This window comes from Cebus imitator, unplaced genomic scaffold, assembly GCF_001604975.1.
Source record: "Cebus imitator isolate Cc_AM_T3 unplaced genomic scaffold, Cebus_imitator-1.0 Scaffold414, whole genome shotgun sequence".
NCBI lineage: Eukaryota > Metazoa > Chordata > Mammalia > Primates > Cebidae > Cebus > Cebus imitator.
In genome coordinates, this window is record NW_016107729.1 from 1004696 (window position 1) to 1024627 (window position 19932).

Consider the following 19932-nt stretch of genomic DNA (forward strand, 5'->3'; position numbering starts at 1 on the left):
AAACCTTGGTTGTAAAATCAATGAGATTACTCATTTCTGTGAGAGATGTTCCTGTCATTTAAAAGAAATTGTCAGCTTCTCTTTCCCAAATTTATCTTCTATGGCTAAAGATAATATTGCTTATCATGCAGTCAGTTGTGTTTTATTTCTTTTTGTTGTTGTTTTATTTATTCTTGCATATATTAACATTAATGTGTATTGTTGAAGGAAAAATGGATGTTTAATCCTCACATCATAGGACTGGAAGGAGGCTTAGCTGTAAGGTTCTCAAACTACTGGAAAAATTGATTCCCAGCCTCCCAGAAAGGCCAGAGGATCATGCTTAATTTATATTTCAAATCACTAATTTAAAAGGAGAAGTGTAAACCTGATAATGTACTATTAAAGACTCTGAACTACTTTCACCATGATAGAGGTTACGTGATGCAATGAACTAGTCACTTTCCCTTCTTACTTTGAATCCCATTAAAATGTTTAGATTATTCACTGAGAAGCTGTGCAAAGCCACAAGGGCAGCTCTCTAAAGACATTGAGCCAACCAGCAATCATTTATTCTTTACCGTGAGTGATTCCTAAGTTTGTGAAAAAGCAATGAAGGATGGATTCATGTGGCATTTTAGTAACAGTAATGCTAAAGGAACGTGAATCCATAACATTTTAAAGTTGCATATGGCTGACACCATCAGCAGGCATACCCACCTTCTTTCCTGCAAATGGAAGCCAAATCTGTTCAGATAGAGGAGGAGAGTCCTTGAACCCAGAAAGAACAAGTTCTGACCCAGCTCCATCAGATAGATTGTAATTGATTTAAGCCAGTTATCATCATCTCAGTTTTCCTCTGTCTTTTTCCTTGGTCTTCATAATTCAGCACTGCAACTCTTATTTACAACTGGTTCTAATATTTCTAGGGTAAATGCTAATATTTGCTATTTGCTGAAGCACTTAATAATTTAACATGTCTTAAATTTTTATTAGACATGTCATTGTTTTTATTAAGTTTTAGTGTTTTTCTTCAACCCTACATTCTTCTACCATTTTTTTTAAAAAAACTCTGCAGAAAGCAAGGTTGTTCAGGAACATGTACATTATGTTATATTAGAAAACACCTGAGCCCCTGCAGTGACAATTGTGTTATTGCAACTTGAGCAATATGTAAGCTAAGACAGCTTCTCTGATAAATGGGGATGATCATAGTACCTATCTCATAGAATAAAATTGTTGTGAGGATTAAATGAGAAAGTAAATGTAAAATTCTTAGCATAGCATTGGTACATAATAAATGTTCGCTAAACTTACCAAGTGTTGTCAGTCTTCTCCATTGATTGTCTCTCAAATGGCTTACCTTGTATTTCTTTTGCTCCTTCCTGGAACTCCTCTGGATCTCCTACTATTTGTTAGCATTTCTTTTAAAACCTGGGTTCCACATCCTCAAGATCTGACCTGTGCACAGAGGAAAGGAATCACACTGTTCTAGTTCTGTACTCATTACTTTTATTACTATAACTCTACATTAGTTTCCTTGTCTTTTTAAAACTTGTAACAAAACTAGAAGACCCACGTGTTTGTCATCTGTTTATTCATAAGCCAAATTTCCCCATATTACATTTACACAATTAGAACACCAATGCAGACCTGTATGCTTAACCTGCTAAATCTCATGTGGTCAAAGTCAGCCATGAATGCAGCCAGTCAAGATTAGAGTCTGACGCTTTTTGCTATATTGTACCCTGCCCACTTTCTTCAGACTGTCTGAATGTGTGTCCAGTTTGCCTTCTCTATATTCATCCAAATTACAAATAACACTGTTGAGAAGGATGAAAGCAGGCAATTTTATGCTGAATTTTGGGATTTTCTCCAGGTGAGCTTGCTGAGGGACAGTTATTCTCCCAGGTACAAATTCACCTGATTCTAACATAATTCCCTCTACATTTCTCTATCTTATCTACAAACACAGCCATTTTTGACCTCTCCTCTCTACTCCCCAGTTGTATCAAAAGAGCCTCCTAAATGTCTGCTTGGGTCTGACATCACACTGCAGTGTTCCTGCGTGTTGACCTGTCTGTGCTCCCCTCTCCTGCCTTAGTGCTGTTCACCGATGTATCCTCGGCACCTAGCACACCACTCTTCACTACGTACGCGGTGAATGTTGAATGAATAAGTTCTAGTTGAAGCAAAGATATACATTTCCATTGAAAGTGTCCTACTCTGCCAGTCAGGCAGCTGAACAGGAAAGGCAATGAAGTCCATTTGCATGGTTAGTTCTTGCTAGACACACATAGGCTCCTGGATGTTTTCTGCTGTTCTCAGCGTTCAGCAGTCAAGATTTTAGCAATCCTTGCCAGATTTTTGCATGTGTGACAGTTTTAGAAAACCCATGTGGGGGTTGCCATCCTGTTACACAGTGTGCTTGAACTATTTATTTACTCAAGTTGAATTAAGGTTAATTTTTATTTTATCTCTCAATTATCAGGCACATAAATTCCGGGTGATTCATGTCATGTTAAAGTCCAGCCAGAGACAGTCTTCTAATTCAGTTATTATTTCCAACAATGGGTCACATTATTTCTGTTTGAAATAACTGATTAGATTCTTCCTGGGTCAATGTAAGACTGTCTATCTGTACAAGGAAACTGGGAGATTCTCAGGATTCCAGGTTGTTAGGTGGAGTTTTTCTTGGGGGCAGTGCCCTGCTGTTCACTTCTATCTCCAAGAGTATGAAAGAGCACATGGCCCCATGCAGGTAAACTCCTCATGCTCCTTCCCTGGCTCCTCATCCAATTCTCTTGTATTTCCTATTTCAAGTCACCAGCATGACCATAAAGACAGGGACTGGGGGATCACCTAGATTTTATACAGTCAGTCACAAAATTCAATGACTTGTCCTCCCAAATGCTACTCACATACAGTGATGTGGTAAATGTTTAATAACCAACTCTCTAGGTTTGGGGAAGGGAGAGTCGGTAAGCAGCCCTGATTTGTAGCATTTGCTAATTTCCATGGTGTAAATGCTCTCACTGTAGCTGATTTCAAGCTACTTACTATGACGTTAAATACGAAGTTGGAAAAGATGTGCACAAGCATGTACAACCTGGCTCCTGCACATTGCTGCACAGTGTTCCACTTTCCTGACCACACCCCACCAGGTCAGACTTTCATGGTATTCAAGGCCCTAGGATCTGTTTCTGTTGACAGTGGCAGCCTCATTGGCCCCTGCTCCTAGAAGCTTTTCCTGGCACCTTTTTGCTCCTGTTGAGTTATTAAAGTGCCCACAATGCCCTGTGTGCATCTCTGTTGTCACATTTTCACTATGATATATTTTTATGTCAGTTTTTCTTACTGGTCTATCAACTTCTTGAGCACAGAAAATGATGGTAATGACAAAGGGTAGCATTTATTGAGCTGGGACCTATGCTAAGCACTTTGTATGTATTACCTCCTTTAATTCACACAACAACTCTATGAGGTAGATGTTCGTATTAGCCTCATTTTGTAAATAAGGGAAGTGAGACACTGAGAGGCTAGCTAACTTGTCCCAGCTTGCACAGCTAAATCTCAGCAAGGTTGTAAGCCCTAGTCTGACTATAGAACCATAATCCTTAACTACTATTGCTCCTTTGTGTTTGGGTCCCTAACCCTTAGCTCTGTGCTTGGCCCATATAAAATGTCCACTGTGTTAAGAAATACAATGTGGGGGGAAAAAAAAAAAGGAATGCAATGTAGGAAGTTTAATGTCGGCAATGTCCTTGACTAGTCTCTTTGTACTAGTCTTGCCCAGCTTCAGTCCCATCTCCCAACTGCAGATTAAATGATCTTTCAGAACTACAAACCTAATCACATCACTCCCCTGCTTAAAGTCTTTCAATGACTCTATCACTTTCAAGATAAAGTTCTTACCGTAATACAACTTTCCACCATTCATAATTACATGTATTCAAAGCTTTATTCACTCATCTAACAAGGTCAACAGTTATTGAATAGCTATCATGTTCTAAATCCTGTTCTGGATGCTTAGGATTTATATAATAAAAAATAATTTTTGCCCTAGAAAGGCTTAAAGTTGTGCAGAAAGAAACAGATACACAACACATAATTGCTTTGGTGGCTGAAATAAAAGCATGGACAGCTGGCAGTGGGGTCCAGGAGGGGTGTGACCCTCAGTCTCTGCCATGTTCTTTGCCTGCCTCCTGGCCGTGGTCAGACTATAGGCACATTTCCACATAGTCCTGCTGTTGATTATTTGAATTTATTTGCGCATCCTTTTTTGTTCCCAGAAAGTTTATCATCTCTTACCTAGTGAATCCCTACTTAACCTTAAAAAGCCCTCTCAAGTGTCACTGACAGGAAGTCCTTGGCTTACCCCAGGCCAGCCTAGTTGAAAGGCTTCCATAGTATCCAAGCACACGTTCATCATTACTTAACATCTTGCATTGCTATAGCTGGTTTTCTTGTCCCTCTCACCGGACTGTGAGCTTGTTTCTGATTTTATTTCAGGACACAGAGTGACCACTAAGTAAATGTGTAAGTAAATGAATAAAGCAATTAGTCAATTAATAATTGGTAATATCTCTAAGAAAAGGCCATCCTTCTCTAACTCCAGAGTGGTTGTGTCTCTACACACCAGCATTAGATTTTAGATCCAGTACTACATTTAATGGATTTTCAAGACAAAAGTATTCTTAGCAAATGGAGAAGGGGAGTATTTTATTTCTCTTCCTCTCCTCCATCTCCTTTTCTTCCTCTCCTCTCCTTCTTTGAAATATCTATTGATATTTCCACTCCTGAACACTGGCACGTCAGAGGGAAACTATCTTTATGTTTAAATCCAGAAAGTAACCATTTGGGAGACCCTCATTATTATTTTTTAAATCTTTTAAATAACTAGAGTTGTTGGGACAAATTTTGTCATGTTGCCAGTTGTCTGAATACTCTGGGTGTTATTATGTGGCACCAAGTGAGAAAGAATAAATAAAGAAGAAGGCCACTCCAGGGTTGGGGAAAGTAATGAAGAAAGCTGTTGGATAGAAATAAGAAAAGATCTTTATATAGTACTGGAAGGTGGTAAGCAGAGAAGGCAGGGATTCCCGAAAGCAAGGTCTTTGCTGTGCCTTCCCTGCTCACACCCTTGGAGAAGCCGCAAAGGCGTATGTAGATTTTTTAGTAGGTCCTGGTGGATGCGACTTGGGTTTGTTTGTAGTACTCCCTGATGGACTTTTCTTCATACCCAAGTGTCTTTTTATTGTCTGCCTAAGGCCAAGGGCAGCAGGACGTGTTACTGTCCTGTAGCTCTTGCTATGCCTGGAAAGGGAGGCAGAGAATTAGGTGGGAATGGCTTTGCTTTACAAAAGCAATAAGGGGACAGCTTCTCTGACACACCCAGGAGGCGTGGGCAGCTTCTTCTTTTGTGAACAAGACTGTGGCAGCCCTTCCTAGCCACAGAAGTAAAGAGTGGAATCTGATTTCAAATTGAGCCTCCCTGACAGGGGATCGGATGCCTAAGGAAGCCCTCTTGGCAGGCTTGGGTGTTATAAACAAATGTTTAAAACATTTAGAGCAAAGTGATTATGTTTAAAAGCATGAGATTTATTTTAGGAGCCATTTGAGAGTTGTTCTCTGTGTGTAAAACCTCCTGAAAACAATTTTATCTGACACTGTGGATTTACTCTGTTGAGTAATTTCCTTTGGATTTGAAAAACACTCCCTTGGAGTCTAAGAGGAAGCCAGCCACTGCAGGGATCATCTCTCCTTATTCATTAAGGTGTTTGGGCAGGCCACATTAGGCAGGTCCTAGAGCTGTGGCCCATCTCCTATTTCTACCTGGGGGACCAGGTGGGGGTGGGTGGGTGATGTAAAGCAAGTGACACAAGAGTCAGGTCGTAGAATCTATGGGCCACCTCCTATTTCTACCTGGGGAATTGTGTGGGGGGTGGGGAAGGGAGGGTGCTATATAAAGCAGATGGGACACCAGCAGGGGCTTCAGTGGAAAACGAAACAGATTCCTCCCTCCATCTGCTTCTCTTAGCCGTTGACTTGCAAAGCCCAGTGAAGCAGTAGAAGCAAGTCAGTCCTCCCTGCAGTTGGCTGGCGTTGCTGGGGAGGCAGCAGAGCACGGGCAGTGGTGAGAGCATGCTCAGAAGCCTCGGTTGGCTTCCCTGTGTGTCGCTTTCAAGCTGTGTGACTCTGGGCAAGCTGGTTAACCTGTGTAATCACTTGGCCTTTTCTGTAAACGGGGGGTAATATTGATGGCCACCTCCTAGGGCTGTTAGGAAGATTAAATAAGATCACATAAGCAAAGTGCTTGTTCTTTTGCTTGGCCCAGAGTGAGAAATTCAAACTCTGAGTGTCCCTAAGTAACTGCAGAAGTATTCAAATTGATCTCCCTTCTCTTCTTCTCCCCTTATAATCTTCCCACAAGCAACCAGAATGACCCTTAAAAACATAAAGCATATGATGTCACTCTCCAAAGGCTTCCTATTGCTCTGCCTTCCTGCCCTACTCCCATGCTCCTGTGCCCTAACCCATTAGATGATCTGTTTCTTGCCATGCCATTTTCTCCACCTGGCACACTCTGCCCTTGATCTCTGCATGGCTGGCTCCCTTCTGAGAGAGGTATCCACATAGAAAAGCGCTCCCTCCATCACAGTCTATTACGCCAGCCTGTTTTGTTTTCCTCACTCTCTGAAAATATCTTATTTGTTATTTCTTATATGTCATGTGTGTTCTACCCTACCTACAATATCGCCTTCTTGCCCTCTGTTAGAATGCAAGCCCTCTACAGGGTTGTCTTCTTCTTTTTCACAGCTATGTCCCCAGACCCTTGGGCAATGCTTGGCACGTGGTAGGTACTTAGTAAATTGTGGGTGAATCAATGAAAGAATCAATATGTCTTGCCCATCCTAGCCTTTCTTCAAATTCCAGCTCAAGACTCAACTCCACTATGAGGTCATTTCTTTCCATTTAAATTTCTAGGAATCTCTCCTGTGAATCCTGGAGGCATGTGGGATATATTCCACTCATTTTCCTCTTCGCTCATGTCAACAAATTGGGTTGGTGATGTCTCCCCTGCACTATCTTCACAATTCTAGAATGTAGAGAAAGAAGAAAAGCCTCCAAATTCTTTTTATGAAGCTAACATAAAACTTGAGGAGTACTGGTGTGGGGGATAGAAAGCTGAACTGTGAGGTATTTAAATTGTACCTGGAAAAAACCCACCCACAAAAGTTATTAAGACCTCATTAAATCATCTATCACCTATTTCAGATTTTCACTTTTCCCAACAGTGTGAATTTCCACTGCTGGGAAAAGAAAACCCTAGCTATTTCAGATTCTACAGATGTGAATATTATAATCCTCTAGCAAAGCAAAGCATGAAGGAAAGTGTACCTCACAGAATAGAGACTGGGAGTTGCTGAAGATAATACCTGCATCAGACGGTGCTCTTGACACCCTTGTAAATGATGGGATTTGTGCGTTGTTTTTCCGTGGCAGCTTAGAGAGCGATTGACTCCCCCAAAACGGGCTCTCCTCTGCATTTAGCACAAATAAACTCCTTGCCTTAGTTTAACCCTTAGATGTTGGCTTTTAGATATTGGCTATTGACTGCCAATAGTGGCAATGAGGAGCTACCATTCTTTGGTAATTGTCTGGTGGGGTGGGAGGTTCTTGTGCCACTCTGCTGCGGTAAGACAAAGATTTAGTCAGAGGGCTCTAAAGGAAACTTACATTTCAAGGCCCTTTTGTTGTTGGGTGCTAATGTATTCTTCTGCTCAGAAACTGCAGAAAGGATGGGGTGAAGGAGGGCATACAGAACAGAGAGCATATGCCCTAGTTTTGACACCTCTTTACTAAGGATCATCAATCCAGCTCTTGCTAGTGAAGATATTCATTCATTTATTCATTCATCCGTCCATTCAACAAACACCGTTTTTTTCCAAAGAAAAAGATTATTTTTACTCTGAGATGAACTTCTTATATAACTTTATGATTACAAAAGTAATACATTTAAAAAATAAAACAGAATTATAAAGAAGAGAAAACAAAACCAAGCACTATCACTGAAGATAATCACCATGAACATTTTGGATTCCATCTCTCTGGCTTTTCTATGCATTTGTTATCCAGACACATGTACTTCCTCATTAGCTGGCTCTGAAGTCCTAGAAAATACTTACCTCACTCTTCAAATGACCTCTCTCTCTCTTTAAAAAAGGGGGAAAAAAAAAAAAAAAAGCTTTAGCACTATGAAGTTACAGTGACAAATAAGACAACTATGATTTTTGCCCCCATGAAACTTTTTTGGTAAAATACAGACAATCATTAAGTTTTGATTTGGGAATTATTAGTCCCAAACCTTAGAAACATCATTTGCTTTCAACCTTGCTTTTTATGTAGTCTCAAAAATTCCATATTTATGTAGTCAAATTTATAGACCTTTTTTTTCTGTATATTTTTTGGTGTTCCCATCATGGTTTAAGAGTCTTCTTCTCCTTCTGAAACATAAAGACATATGTGCCTTTTTTCTTCTAGTAATATTACGACTTGTCTAAATCTTCTATACATCTAGGAATTTGGTGTAGAAGTGAGATTCTAGTATAGAATTTAGCTTTCTTCTCATAACATAAAATGATACATTTATCACAAACTAAATTCTCATAAATATCTTTAGATTTATTTCTAGACTTTATTATGTTCAAAAGTTTGGTCTGCTTATTGTTGCAACACAATATTTATATTACTTTTGTACATCTTGTTGGTGAATATCATTTTCTTACTCACAGGCTTTTTATTCTCCTGAATATTTTCACATTAGCATTCTTTGAGATAAACTTTAGAATCAGTTTGTTTCCTTAAGAAATTTTTGATTATAGATATATTAAATTTATAACTTAATTCAGGAGTATTTACATCTTTATACTATTGCCTTTTTTATTCAAACAAAATATGCTCTGAATTTATTAATATTCTCTTAATTATATTAGAGTTTTAGAGTTTCTTCTGATTTAATTTTATTCCTAAAAATTGTATTCCTATTATAAAATGGACTTTTCTACATTATATTTTCTCAGTAGCTGTTGTTTTAATATAGAAATCTATTTTTTATACATTACTTTTGTGATGGTCTTTTTATTGAAGTTGCCTATTATTTTGAAGTTTTAGTTGATGTTCTTTGATTTATACATTTAAAATATATGTCATTTGCAAACTATTACCACCTTTCTGACATTCATATCTCTCTTCCTTTTCTTGATTAAATGGGATGCTAGTGCATTTAGCAATGTATTGTGTAATAACATGGTAACTAAAATACTTATTTTATTTTTACCATAATGAATATACAGTATTTTTAATTTTTGAAATCATTAAACATGACACCGGCTCTTATTTGTTTTTGTTTTTGATAACTGAGACAGAATCTTGCTCTGTTGCCAAGGCTGGATGGAGTACAGTGCTGTGATCGCAGCTCACTGCAACCTCCACCTCCTAGGTTCAAGCGATTCTCATGCCTCAGCCTCCCAAGTAGCTGGGACCATAGGCGCCCACCACCACACCCAGCTAATATTTGTATTTTTAGTATAGACGGGGTTTCACCATGTTTGCCAGGCTGATTTCAAACTCCTGGGCTCAAGTGATCTGCCCACCTCAGCCTCCCAAAGTGCTGGGATTACAGGCATGAGCCACTGTGCCCAGTGGCTCTTGTTTGACGTTAGTTTTCTGTCGTACGTACAATATATATGTGCATATGAATATATATAATTTTAAAGATGTGTTCATTGGAATCGATGTTGAATTTTTAATGCCTTTTAGCATTAAGAAGGTCAAATATTATTTTACCTTTGATAATATGAATTCTAGTGTTGAGTCATCTTTGTGTTTCTTAATGATAAATTTTTCTTTTAATGTTGAATTTCATTTGACAACATTTTAATTAGGATTTGAATATACTATTCACAAATAATATTAGTCTATGGTTTTCTTTATGTATTTCATCTCTGTCAGATTTTGGCATTCATTTGGTGCTAATGTCATGAAAATACTTTGGATGCTTTTATTCTTTCTCTGTTTTAGAATTGTGAAAATGGTGGAAGTTATGTTGTTGAAGTTTTAGAAGCTTGAGCCATGATGTTATTGGAACTTCTTGTTTATGCAGGGGTAGGGTGAAAGGTATGGGTGAAAATTTTCACCATTCCAGGGCTATTTGCCATTTCAGACATCCTCTTTATTTTTGGGTTGATTTTGGCAATTTGATTTTTTAATTGTTTTAGAAAATAGTTTTATCCAAAATTGTATAAAATATTTTTCCAAAGTTTAAACTTAGGACCTGAAAACAGTGATCAGTTGCTCTCAATCCTATAATCTAACCAGTGTTAAAAGTTATGGGATGTTATTTCATCATCTACAATGGATATGTGGATGGATGGATGGGTGATGTGGTTTGGCTCTGTGTCCTCACCCAAATCTCATCTTGTAGCTCCCATAATTCCCACATGTTATGGAGGGACCTTGTGGGAGATTATTGAATCATGGGAGCAGGACTTTCCTGTGCTGTTCTTGTGATGGTGAATGAGTCTCACAAGATCTCACAGTTTTAAAAATGGGAGTTTCCCTGCACAAGCTTTCTTCTCTTGTTTACCACCATGTGAGATGTGCTTTTTACCTTCTGCCATGATTGTGAGCCATGTGGAATTGTGAGTCTAATAATCTCTTTCTTTTGTAAATTGCCCAGTCTTGGGTATATCTTTATCTGTAGCAGGAAAATGGGCTAATACAATAGGTAAGTAGATAGATGTATAATTTGAATTTAACCATAAGAAATAGTTTTATAAGAAATGATCTTATATGCACTATTTTCATAAAATATTAAATTTAATATAAAATATTAATTTTACTTGAATTTAACAGAATAAAAAGAACTTGAAGAAAAATAAAGGAATTACAGAATTGTAATTCTGAAGAAAGTAATTCTTTACTGTTAAAGGTATCAGTTCTAAAGGATTCTTCCAAGATTAAAGACAGGGGATTTTAAAAAATCACTGAAAAGAATTTTTTTTTTTAACCAAATGGTACAGGTTTAGGTAGTAAAGATACATTCTGAGATATGAATGATGAGATAGTATTACATCACTTCCCATCTTCCATCTCCTCACCTTTCAATTTTTGTTGTTTGTATTATTTTTCCTTTGTCAGGGTTTGTTACTTTTACATTTTGATTTGCAGCCATAATTCCCTTAGAAATTCAGCCTAAATCCTATATTTGTATGAATTTGCTCTTCATCCCTGGTTGTTTTTCACCTCAGTTTCTGTATTTTTGTGTGTGTGTGTGAGTCATTCTTGATTGGCTGAATTTTTATTAAGGAGCTACTTTCAAGGGGGACATAAGGGAGTCTTATACCCTCAACTTTTTCATTTTGGAATTGTCTGTCTGTTGCCTTTATATTGAAATTAACTGGGTACAAGATTTTTGCAACTCATTTTTTTCTCTTGAGATATTGTAAAATTTATTAAATGGGTACATAATATTTCATTGAACGGACCTCATTTATGTAGTATTCTTGTCAAACATGTATAATTTGAATTTAACCATAAGAAAATAGGAGGCAAACTAAAACTGAAGGACATTCTATAAACAGCCTGCACACTTTGATAAATCTAAAAATACATGATAACCCAATGCATTCTGTTATTCTAGATTAGATTCTGACCTGGAAAAAAAAATGGCTGTAAATCCTTACTACCTGGGTGATGGGATCCATACTTTAAGTCTCAGCATCATGCAATATACCTATGGAACAAACTTGCACATGCACCCTTTATTTCTAAAATCAAAGTTGAAAAAAATAATTTTTCCTGAATGCTGAGGCTTAAACTAAAAAATAAAATATTTCAGTTTGTTTTTCATTTTTTGTATTAAAATACTTATGATCATCAAAAGATGCTAAAACTATTGGGTAAAAACTTGATGAGAAACAGTATGTATGCAGAGTCTCAAAGTATCTCCCCACAGATTACAAAAGGAGAGGTTTTACAGTGGGGAAAGCTGACATACAGTACTTTAACCAAGGAATCAACATTAACATCAGTCATAACAGGACATTATTATCTTCCTGTTGTAAGGCGCTGAGAAGGACACAATATCACTTACATAATATATTACTTTATTTTATTTTGAGACAAGGTCTTGCTTTGTTGCCCCGGCTGGAGTGCGGTGGTGCAATCATGGCTCACTGCAGCCTAAAACTCCCAGGCTCAGGTGAACCACCCACCTCAGCCTTCTGAGGAGCTGGGACTACAGGAACACACCACCACATCTGGCTAATTTTGGGGGAGATATTTTTGTAGAGATAGGGTTTGCCATGTTGTCCAGTCTGGTCTCCAACTCCTGAATTCAAGTGGTCTGCCTTCCTTGGCCTCCCAAAATGATGGGATTACAGGCGTGAGCCACAGTGCCCAGCCAGAATCAGAAGTATTTAGACTATCGCTCTAGTCCTCTGCCTTAGCTATTGTGACTTAATCTCAATACCAGCTTTAAAGTCCATGAGTTTAAATTCTTGGGAGAAATAGTTGAATTGATCACTGTCCAACCAATGGATTGCTTTTCCCTGATTCAGATGCCTGTAGAGGTTATATATTACAATTATGGCTGCAGGAGACTATCTTTGTAAGGGGAAAGTCGCAGAAAGCAACTATGTGGGGTTGGCAGACATCCTAAATAATGTGTAGTAAGATTTTTGCAATATTATATTTCAGTCTAAGAACAATGTAGGTCTCTCTATTTATTCAAATCTTTTCTTAAGGCCTTTCATAGAGTTTTTAGTGAAAAAATTGTCTCTAAATATCTATTTAGATATGCTTTTTGTTATTTTGAATAAAATCTTTTTTTCCATTATATGTATTTGCATGATTGAATGGCTGTTATTTCTTTATATACAGCAATTAGTTTTTGTATTTAGTTTTAACCAACTACCCTATTTATTTATTTATTTTAAATCATAGCTCAAAGGGTTGCAGACAGGCTATTTTTATTATTTATTTATTTATTTATTTTTGAGATGGAGTCTTACTCTGTCACCCAGACTGGAGTACAGTGGCATGATCTCAGCTAACTGCAACCTCTGCCTCCTGGGTTCAAGCAGTTCTCCTGTCTCAGCCTCCTGAGTAGCTAAGACTATAGGCACATGCCACCACACCCAGATAATTTTTTTGTATTTTTGGTAGAGACAGGTTTTCACTATGTTGGTCAGGCTGGTCTCCAACTCCTGACCTCAAACGATCTGCCTGCCTCAGCCTCCCAAAGTACTGGGATTACTCACATGAGCCACCATGACTGGCCAGTTTATTTTTCATTTTTTATTTATATGTACTTAGGAGTACAAGGGCAGGCTTCTTACATGCATATATTGCATACTGACAGAGTCTGGGCTTTTAGTGTACTCATCACCTACAACCCTATTTAAGTTTCTGATTATTTCTGTTTGTCAGTTGTATAGAGTCATGTTACCTGCAGATAAAAAATTTTGTCTTTTTTATAGTATATGGCTATATATTTTGTTCTGTAAAAATATCAACATATTTATTATAGTCAGTAAGAAACCAGTAAATTTATTTTCATTTTGTAAACAAGGAAAAGGACAGAACTATTTTGCTACATTTTGGCAGATCTAAAAAAAGTGTGAAACAAGATATTGAACTTCTTGTTGAACTTAACTGGAAATAATTTGGCTGACCAAGAAAACTACGATTCATCCATCTTCCATCCATCCACTTGTCGAATAAATGTTTACTTTTTACCTCCTCCTTGCTATCGATCCTTGCGGATACAATAAGGAAGACACAGTCCCTGTCCTTAAAGATTTGTCAGTGTTTTTAGCCATTAGCCATTCTGAAATCTTCATGGTTCTCAAGATTTTCCATTTCCCTTTGCAGCTCAGGGAGCCAATGGTACTCTGGAGAACCCAACCCTGGATACAAGTCTATTGGAGGAGTTCTTGGGCAATGACTTTGATTTGGGGGCCTTGTAAGTATGAGAGTATTGCTCTCTAGTTGATGTTTAAAATATTATAAAATGATTAAATGAGCCAAGAAGTGTTCCCTCCTCTTCTGTTTTCCAAAAGAACTTGGGTAGAATTGATATTATTATGTCTATGAATCTTTGACAAATATCACCAGTGCAGAATTTTCTTGGTGAGAAATTTTACTCAGTCCTCACCTCCACCTGTAAATTCAGTATACTTGATAGATATGGGACTATTCAGGTTATCTGTTGGTAGTAATCAGCTTAGGCAATTTGTGTCTTTCAACAAATTTGTCCATTTCAACTAAGTTGTCAAATTCATCAGCATAAAGTTCTTCATATTCCCTTATACTTTTAATGTCTGTAGGATCTATAGTGTCGATTCATTTGTTGTTCTTGATGTCGGTAACTTGTGTCTTTTTTTTTTTCTTGATTAATTTGGCATGAAGTTTGTCAGTTTTCTTAATCTTTCAAAGTATCAGCTTTTGGTTAGATTTAAGTTCTTAATTTTTTGTTTTCTATTTTGTTGATTTCTGCTCTTATTTTCTGGTATTAATATAGGCACTCTAGCCTTTTTTAATTTTTAATTTATATCTACTAAAGTTCAAACTCACCATCTACCCTGACCCCTGGTAATCACTGGTCTGTTTTTGTTCCTATGGTTTTGATTTATTTTGGAAAATGTCATGTAAATCAACCCATACAGTATATAACCCTTTGAGTCTGCCTTCTTTCATTTAGCATAATGATTTGATCAGTATTTTATTTCTTCTTTATTACTGAGAAAGATACCTTTAAATGGTTATAACAATTTGTTTAGCCATTTATCTGTTCAAGGATGTTTGAATTATTTCCATCTTTGGCAATTATGAATCATGCTTCTATAAATATTTATGTATGGGTTTTTGTGTGATCAATAGTTTAAATTTCTCTATGATAAATATTTAGGATAAGAACTGGATCATGTTGTAAGTGTAAGCTTAATTGTAAAAATATGCACATTTTGTAGAGTGGTGGTACTATTTTGTGTTACTAGCAATGAGTGAGATATCCAGTTGCTTCTCTTCATTGCCAGTTCTTGGGTTTTAGGAGCTTAAAATTGTTTTTATTATAGTCATTCTTATTGTTTTTTAGTGACATTTCATATATTAGTGTGCATTTTTTTCTAGTAACTAATGATGTTGAACATCATTTCATGTGCTTGTTCACCATTCGTACATTTTCTCTGGCAAAGTGTTTATTCAAATCTTTTGCTCATTTTAAAAATTGAAGTTATTTTAAGTTTAGAAAAATTTTCAGATATTCTGGAAATAAGAACTTTGTTAGATGCGTTATTTGTGAATATTTTCTCATAAGTGATTTGTCACTTATGTTTTTATAATCTTAACAGTGTTTTTCTCAGAGAAAAAGTTTTAATTTTGAAGATGTCCAGTTTATTGAATTTTTCGTATATGGCTTATGTTTTATAGCTAAGAAATATACACTTTATCTAATCCAAGTTCCCAAATATTTTCTTCTAAAAGTTTTAGAGTTTTATATTTTACATTTAGGTCTATGACTCATTTTGAGGTTTTTGTTTTGTTTTGTTTTGTATAAGGCTTGAGATATAGATTGATTGTAGTTTCTTTATATATGGGTGTCCAGTTATCTCAGAATTATTTGATGAATAACTTTTCTTCATTAAATTGCCTTTGCCCTGTTGTAAAAAAATCAATTGACAAAATATATGTGGGTCTATTTCTAGACTCTTTGTTGCTTTCCATTGATCTATGTACCTATCATTTTCCCAATACCATATTATCTTGATTATTATACATGGTCTTTATTACTGTACATAGGTACTTTATTATAAGTCTTAAAATCATATAATGTAAGTCTTATGAATTTTCTTCTGTTTCAATATCGTCTTGGCTATTCTAGCTTCTTTGACTTCCCACATAAATACTAAACTTAGCTTGTCAATATTTAAACGCTATTCAGGAATTTTTATTAAAATTTTATTATACCTAGTGATCTATCCATTGTTTGACATTCTAACAAAATTGAGCCATTTAATTCATGAACATGGTATATCTCAGTATTTATTGAGGGCTTATTTCTTTGATCAGTGTTTTATAGTTTTCAACATGAAAATACTGCATATATTTTCCTAAATATTTCATGTTCGTCTTTGAACATGATTTTTTTCAACTTTTATGTTCTAATTTTTCATCATTAGTATATACAAATATTGATTTTCATATATTGGGCTTGCACTCTTAAGTAATTTATTACTTCTAACAGCTTTTAAAATATATTTTCCTGGGACTTTCTATGCTGACAGTCATGACATCTGCAAATTGAGACAGTTGTATGTCTTTCTTTTTAAAGTATATACCTTTTGACACTTACTGAACTGGATAAAACCTGGGTATAGTATTGAATAACGAAGTAGTAGAACAAACATATTTGCCTTGTTCCTGAGCTTGGTGGGAAAGCATTTAATTTTTATCATTAAGTCTAATGCTAGTGATATCTATTTTTTGCCATGCCCATTATTTGCTATTTTTTTGCCAAGCCCATTATTTGCTTAAAGAGATTCTCTTCCACTGTTAGTTTGCTGTTAATTTTTATCATAAATGGATGTTAAATTTTGTCAGTTTTTTCTGTGTTTATTAATTATATGTCTTTTCTTTCCATCTGTTAATATAATGGATTAATTTGCTTAGTTTTTGACTATTAAACTTCCTTGTATTCCTGGAATAAACGTCATTTAAATGTGATATGTTATCTTTTGATATAATGCTGGATTTAATTTGGTAAAATTTTGTTGAGCATTTTGCATCTATGTTTATAAGAATATTGATCTGCAATTTTCTTTTTTTATGTTGTATTTTTTTCTGGGTTTGGTATCATCACAACTATATCCTTATACAATTTGTTGGGAAATGTTTCCTCCACTTAAATTCTCTGGATGAGGTAGTGTAGAGTTGGATTTATTTCTTGCTTAAATGTTTGGTAGTCTTCATCAGCAAAAGAATCTGTTCCTTTGCTTGTTGGAGGGTCTTAAATACAAATTTAATTTATGTAACATTAAACATTAAATGTTTGGTAGAAGTCATCAGCAACAGAATTTGTTCTTTTGCTTTGTTGGAGGGTCTTAAATACAAATTTAACTTATTAGGTTCAGGACTATTGATGGTATATCATTCTACTTAAGTGAGTTTGGTAGCTTGTTTTACTTTTTTCCTAAGGAATTGATCAATGTTATCTAAGTTATTAAATTTATGGCCATGAAGTTGTTCATAGTATTTTTTATTAACCTTTTAATCTCTGAAGAGTCTGTAGTGATAGTCCCTCTTTCGTTATTCATGTTGGTAGTTTGTTTCTTTTTTCTTTTCTCCTTAATCAGTCTGTTGGACTTTTATCAATTTTGTTGATTGATTCAAATAAGTAGCTTTTGATGTTATTAATTGTCTCTATTGTGTTTGTTTTCAATTTCACTGACTTCTACTCTTACCTTTATTATTGTGTTCATTATGCTTAATTTGTGTTTAGTTTGCTCTTATTTTTCTAGTTCTTTAGAGTGGAAAGTGGAAAGAGTTTGTGATTTGAGGTTATTCTTTGTTTTCTGATTTAAGCATTCAGTGCTATACATTTCCCTGTCTATGTGGCTTTAGTTGCCTCACTCAGTTTTTGATATACTATATGTAATTTTTTTCAGTTCAAAATATTTTCAAATTTCTTTTGAGAATTATTATTTGACTTTCTTTGATTCATGGCTTGCTGGAAATGTATTATGCAACTTCCAAATGTTTGGAAATTTTCCCTATATTTTTCTGTGACTGGTTTCTAGTTTAACTCCATTATAAACAGAGAACATCCTTTGTATGATTCAAGGTTTTAAAATTTTGTTAAGGTTTGCTTTATGACCCAGAATATGACCTATCTTGGTGAATGTTGCATATGCACTTGAAAGAATGCTCACTGTGCTGTTGTTGGATAATATTCTATAAATGTCAGTTAGGTCAAGTTGGTTAACACTCTTGTTCAGGTCCTCTATATCCTTGCTGATTGCTTTCTACTTACTTTATCTATGACAGTGACAGAAATGTTGAAGTCTTCAAGTGTGATTGTGAATGTTTCTACTTCTCCTTCAATTCTGTTGGATTTTGCAAAAGCAAAATGGAATCGAATTGAAAAGTTATGTGGTTAAGTGCAAACACATTTAGTATTGTTTTGTCTTTCTGGTGAACTTAGTCTTTTATCAGAGTGATGTTCCTTTTTATCTCCTTTTTCTTATTCTGAAGTCTATTTGGTCCAAGATTAATCTGGCCACTCCAGCTCTCTTTTTTTTTTTCTTTTCTTCAACTTTTAAGTTCGGGGGTACATGTATAGGATGTGCAGGCTTGCTAGGTAAACGTGTGGCATGGTGGTTTGCTGCAAGAATCATCCCATCATCATCTATGTATTCAGCCCAGCATCCATTAGCTGTTCTTCCTGACGCTCTCCATCTGCCCCTCGACCCCTGGGCCCCCCAATGGGCTCCAGTGTATGTTGTTCTCTGCTTGTGTTCATGTGTTCTTATAATTCAGCTCCCCCTTTTAAGTGAGAACATGTGGTGTTTCGTTTTCCATTTCTGCATTAGTTTGCTGAGGATAATGGCTTCCAACTCCATCTATGTCCCTGCAAAGAATATGATGTCATTTCTTTTTATGGCTGTATAGTATTCCATGGTGTATATTTCCACATTTTCTTTATCCATTCTATCATTGATGGGCACCTAGGTTGATTCCATGTTTTTGCTATTGTGATTAGTTTTGGCTCTCTTTTGATTAGTGTTTGTGTTATATATCTTTTGCCATCCTTTAATTTTAACCTATATATATCACAAAAGTTAAATTAGTTTTATTTTATTCAGCATACCATTGGGTATTTTTTCCCTAATTGGACAATTTTTTGTCGCTGCTTAGGCAATTTATATTTAAATTAATTATTGATATGTTTGGATTTGAATCTGTCCTTTTCTCTTAAAAACATTTCCATCCCCTCTGCCTTTTGTACTTCTTTTCTCCCTTTCATGTCCTCTTTTGAAGGTTTTTAGTATTCCATTTTAATATATTGATTGTCTTTTAAACTCTTTATATAGACTTATTTTCAGTGGTAACTCAAGGGACAATAATCTACATGCCTAACCTCTTGCAGTCAATTTAGAGATAGTTTACCACTTCATATGAAATATGAAGCTTAAAGCTTATAGCCATAAAAATCCCCTTTATCTCTACCTTTTATATGGTAGCTGTCATGTGTATTGCATCTATATATATTTAAAACCCTACGAGACAATGCTATAATCCTTGGTTTCAACATTCATTTATATGTTGAAGAACTTAAGATGAGCAAAAATAGGCTATGATATTGACCTAAGCATTTACCATTTTTGTTGGTCCTCTTCATTTGTGAAGTTCCACAATTCTTTCTGGTATCATTCTTCTTCCACCTTAGGAACTCCCTTTAGAATTTCATTTAGAGCTGATTTGTTGGTGATAGATTTTCCTAGTTTTCCTCCAGTGAAAATGTCTTTATTTCAGCTTCATTTTTAAAAGACATTTTTGCTGAATATAAAATTCTTGGTCATTAGGGTTTTTCCCTCCCACAGCATTTAAAAAATTTTGACCCACTGTCTTCCAACTTCCATGGTTTCTGATGAGAAATAATTAGCTATTTGAATCACTGTTCTCTTGTATGTAATGCATCTTTTTTCTCCATCTGCAAGATATTTTCTTATCTTTGGTATTCAGCAGTTTGATGATATGTTTCTAGGTATGAGCATTCTTTTTTTTAGATTATACTGTTAGGGATTTGCTCAAATTTGAATCTGTAAATGTATAGTTCTCGCCACTGGGAAATTTTTAGCCATCGTTTTTTCACATTATTTTTCTGTACCA

General features: G+C 35.7%; 1 protein-coding gene across 5 annotated transcripts in view; it reads left to right on the top strand.

The window, feature by feature from the left end:
• MYRFL (myelin regulatory factor like) overlaps positions 1–19932 on the top strand; it is a 124572-nt gene that overhangs the window by 13407 nt on the left and 91233 nt on the right. For all 5 annotated transcript variants that reach the window (XM_037731627.1, XM_037731626.1, XM_037731624.1 and 2 more), the window contains exon 2: positions 13918–14008. In XM_037731627.1, coding sequence (XP_037587555.1) covers positions 13918–14008 — 91 coding nt within the window. The remainder of the gene's footprint in view (positions 1–13917; positions 14009–19932) is intronic.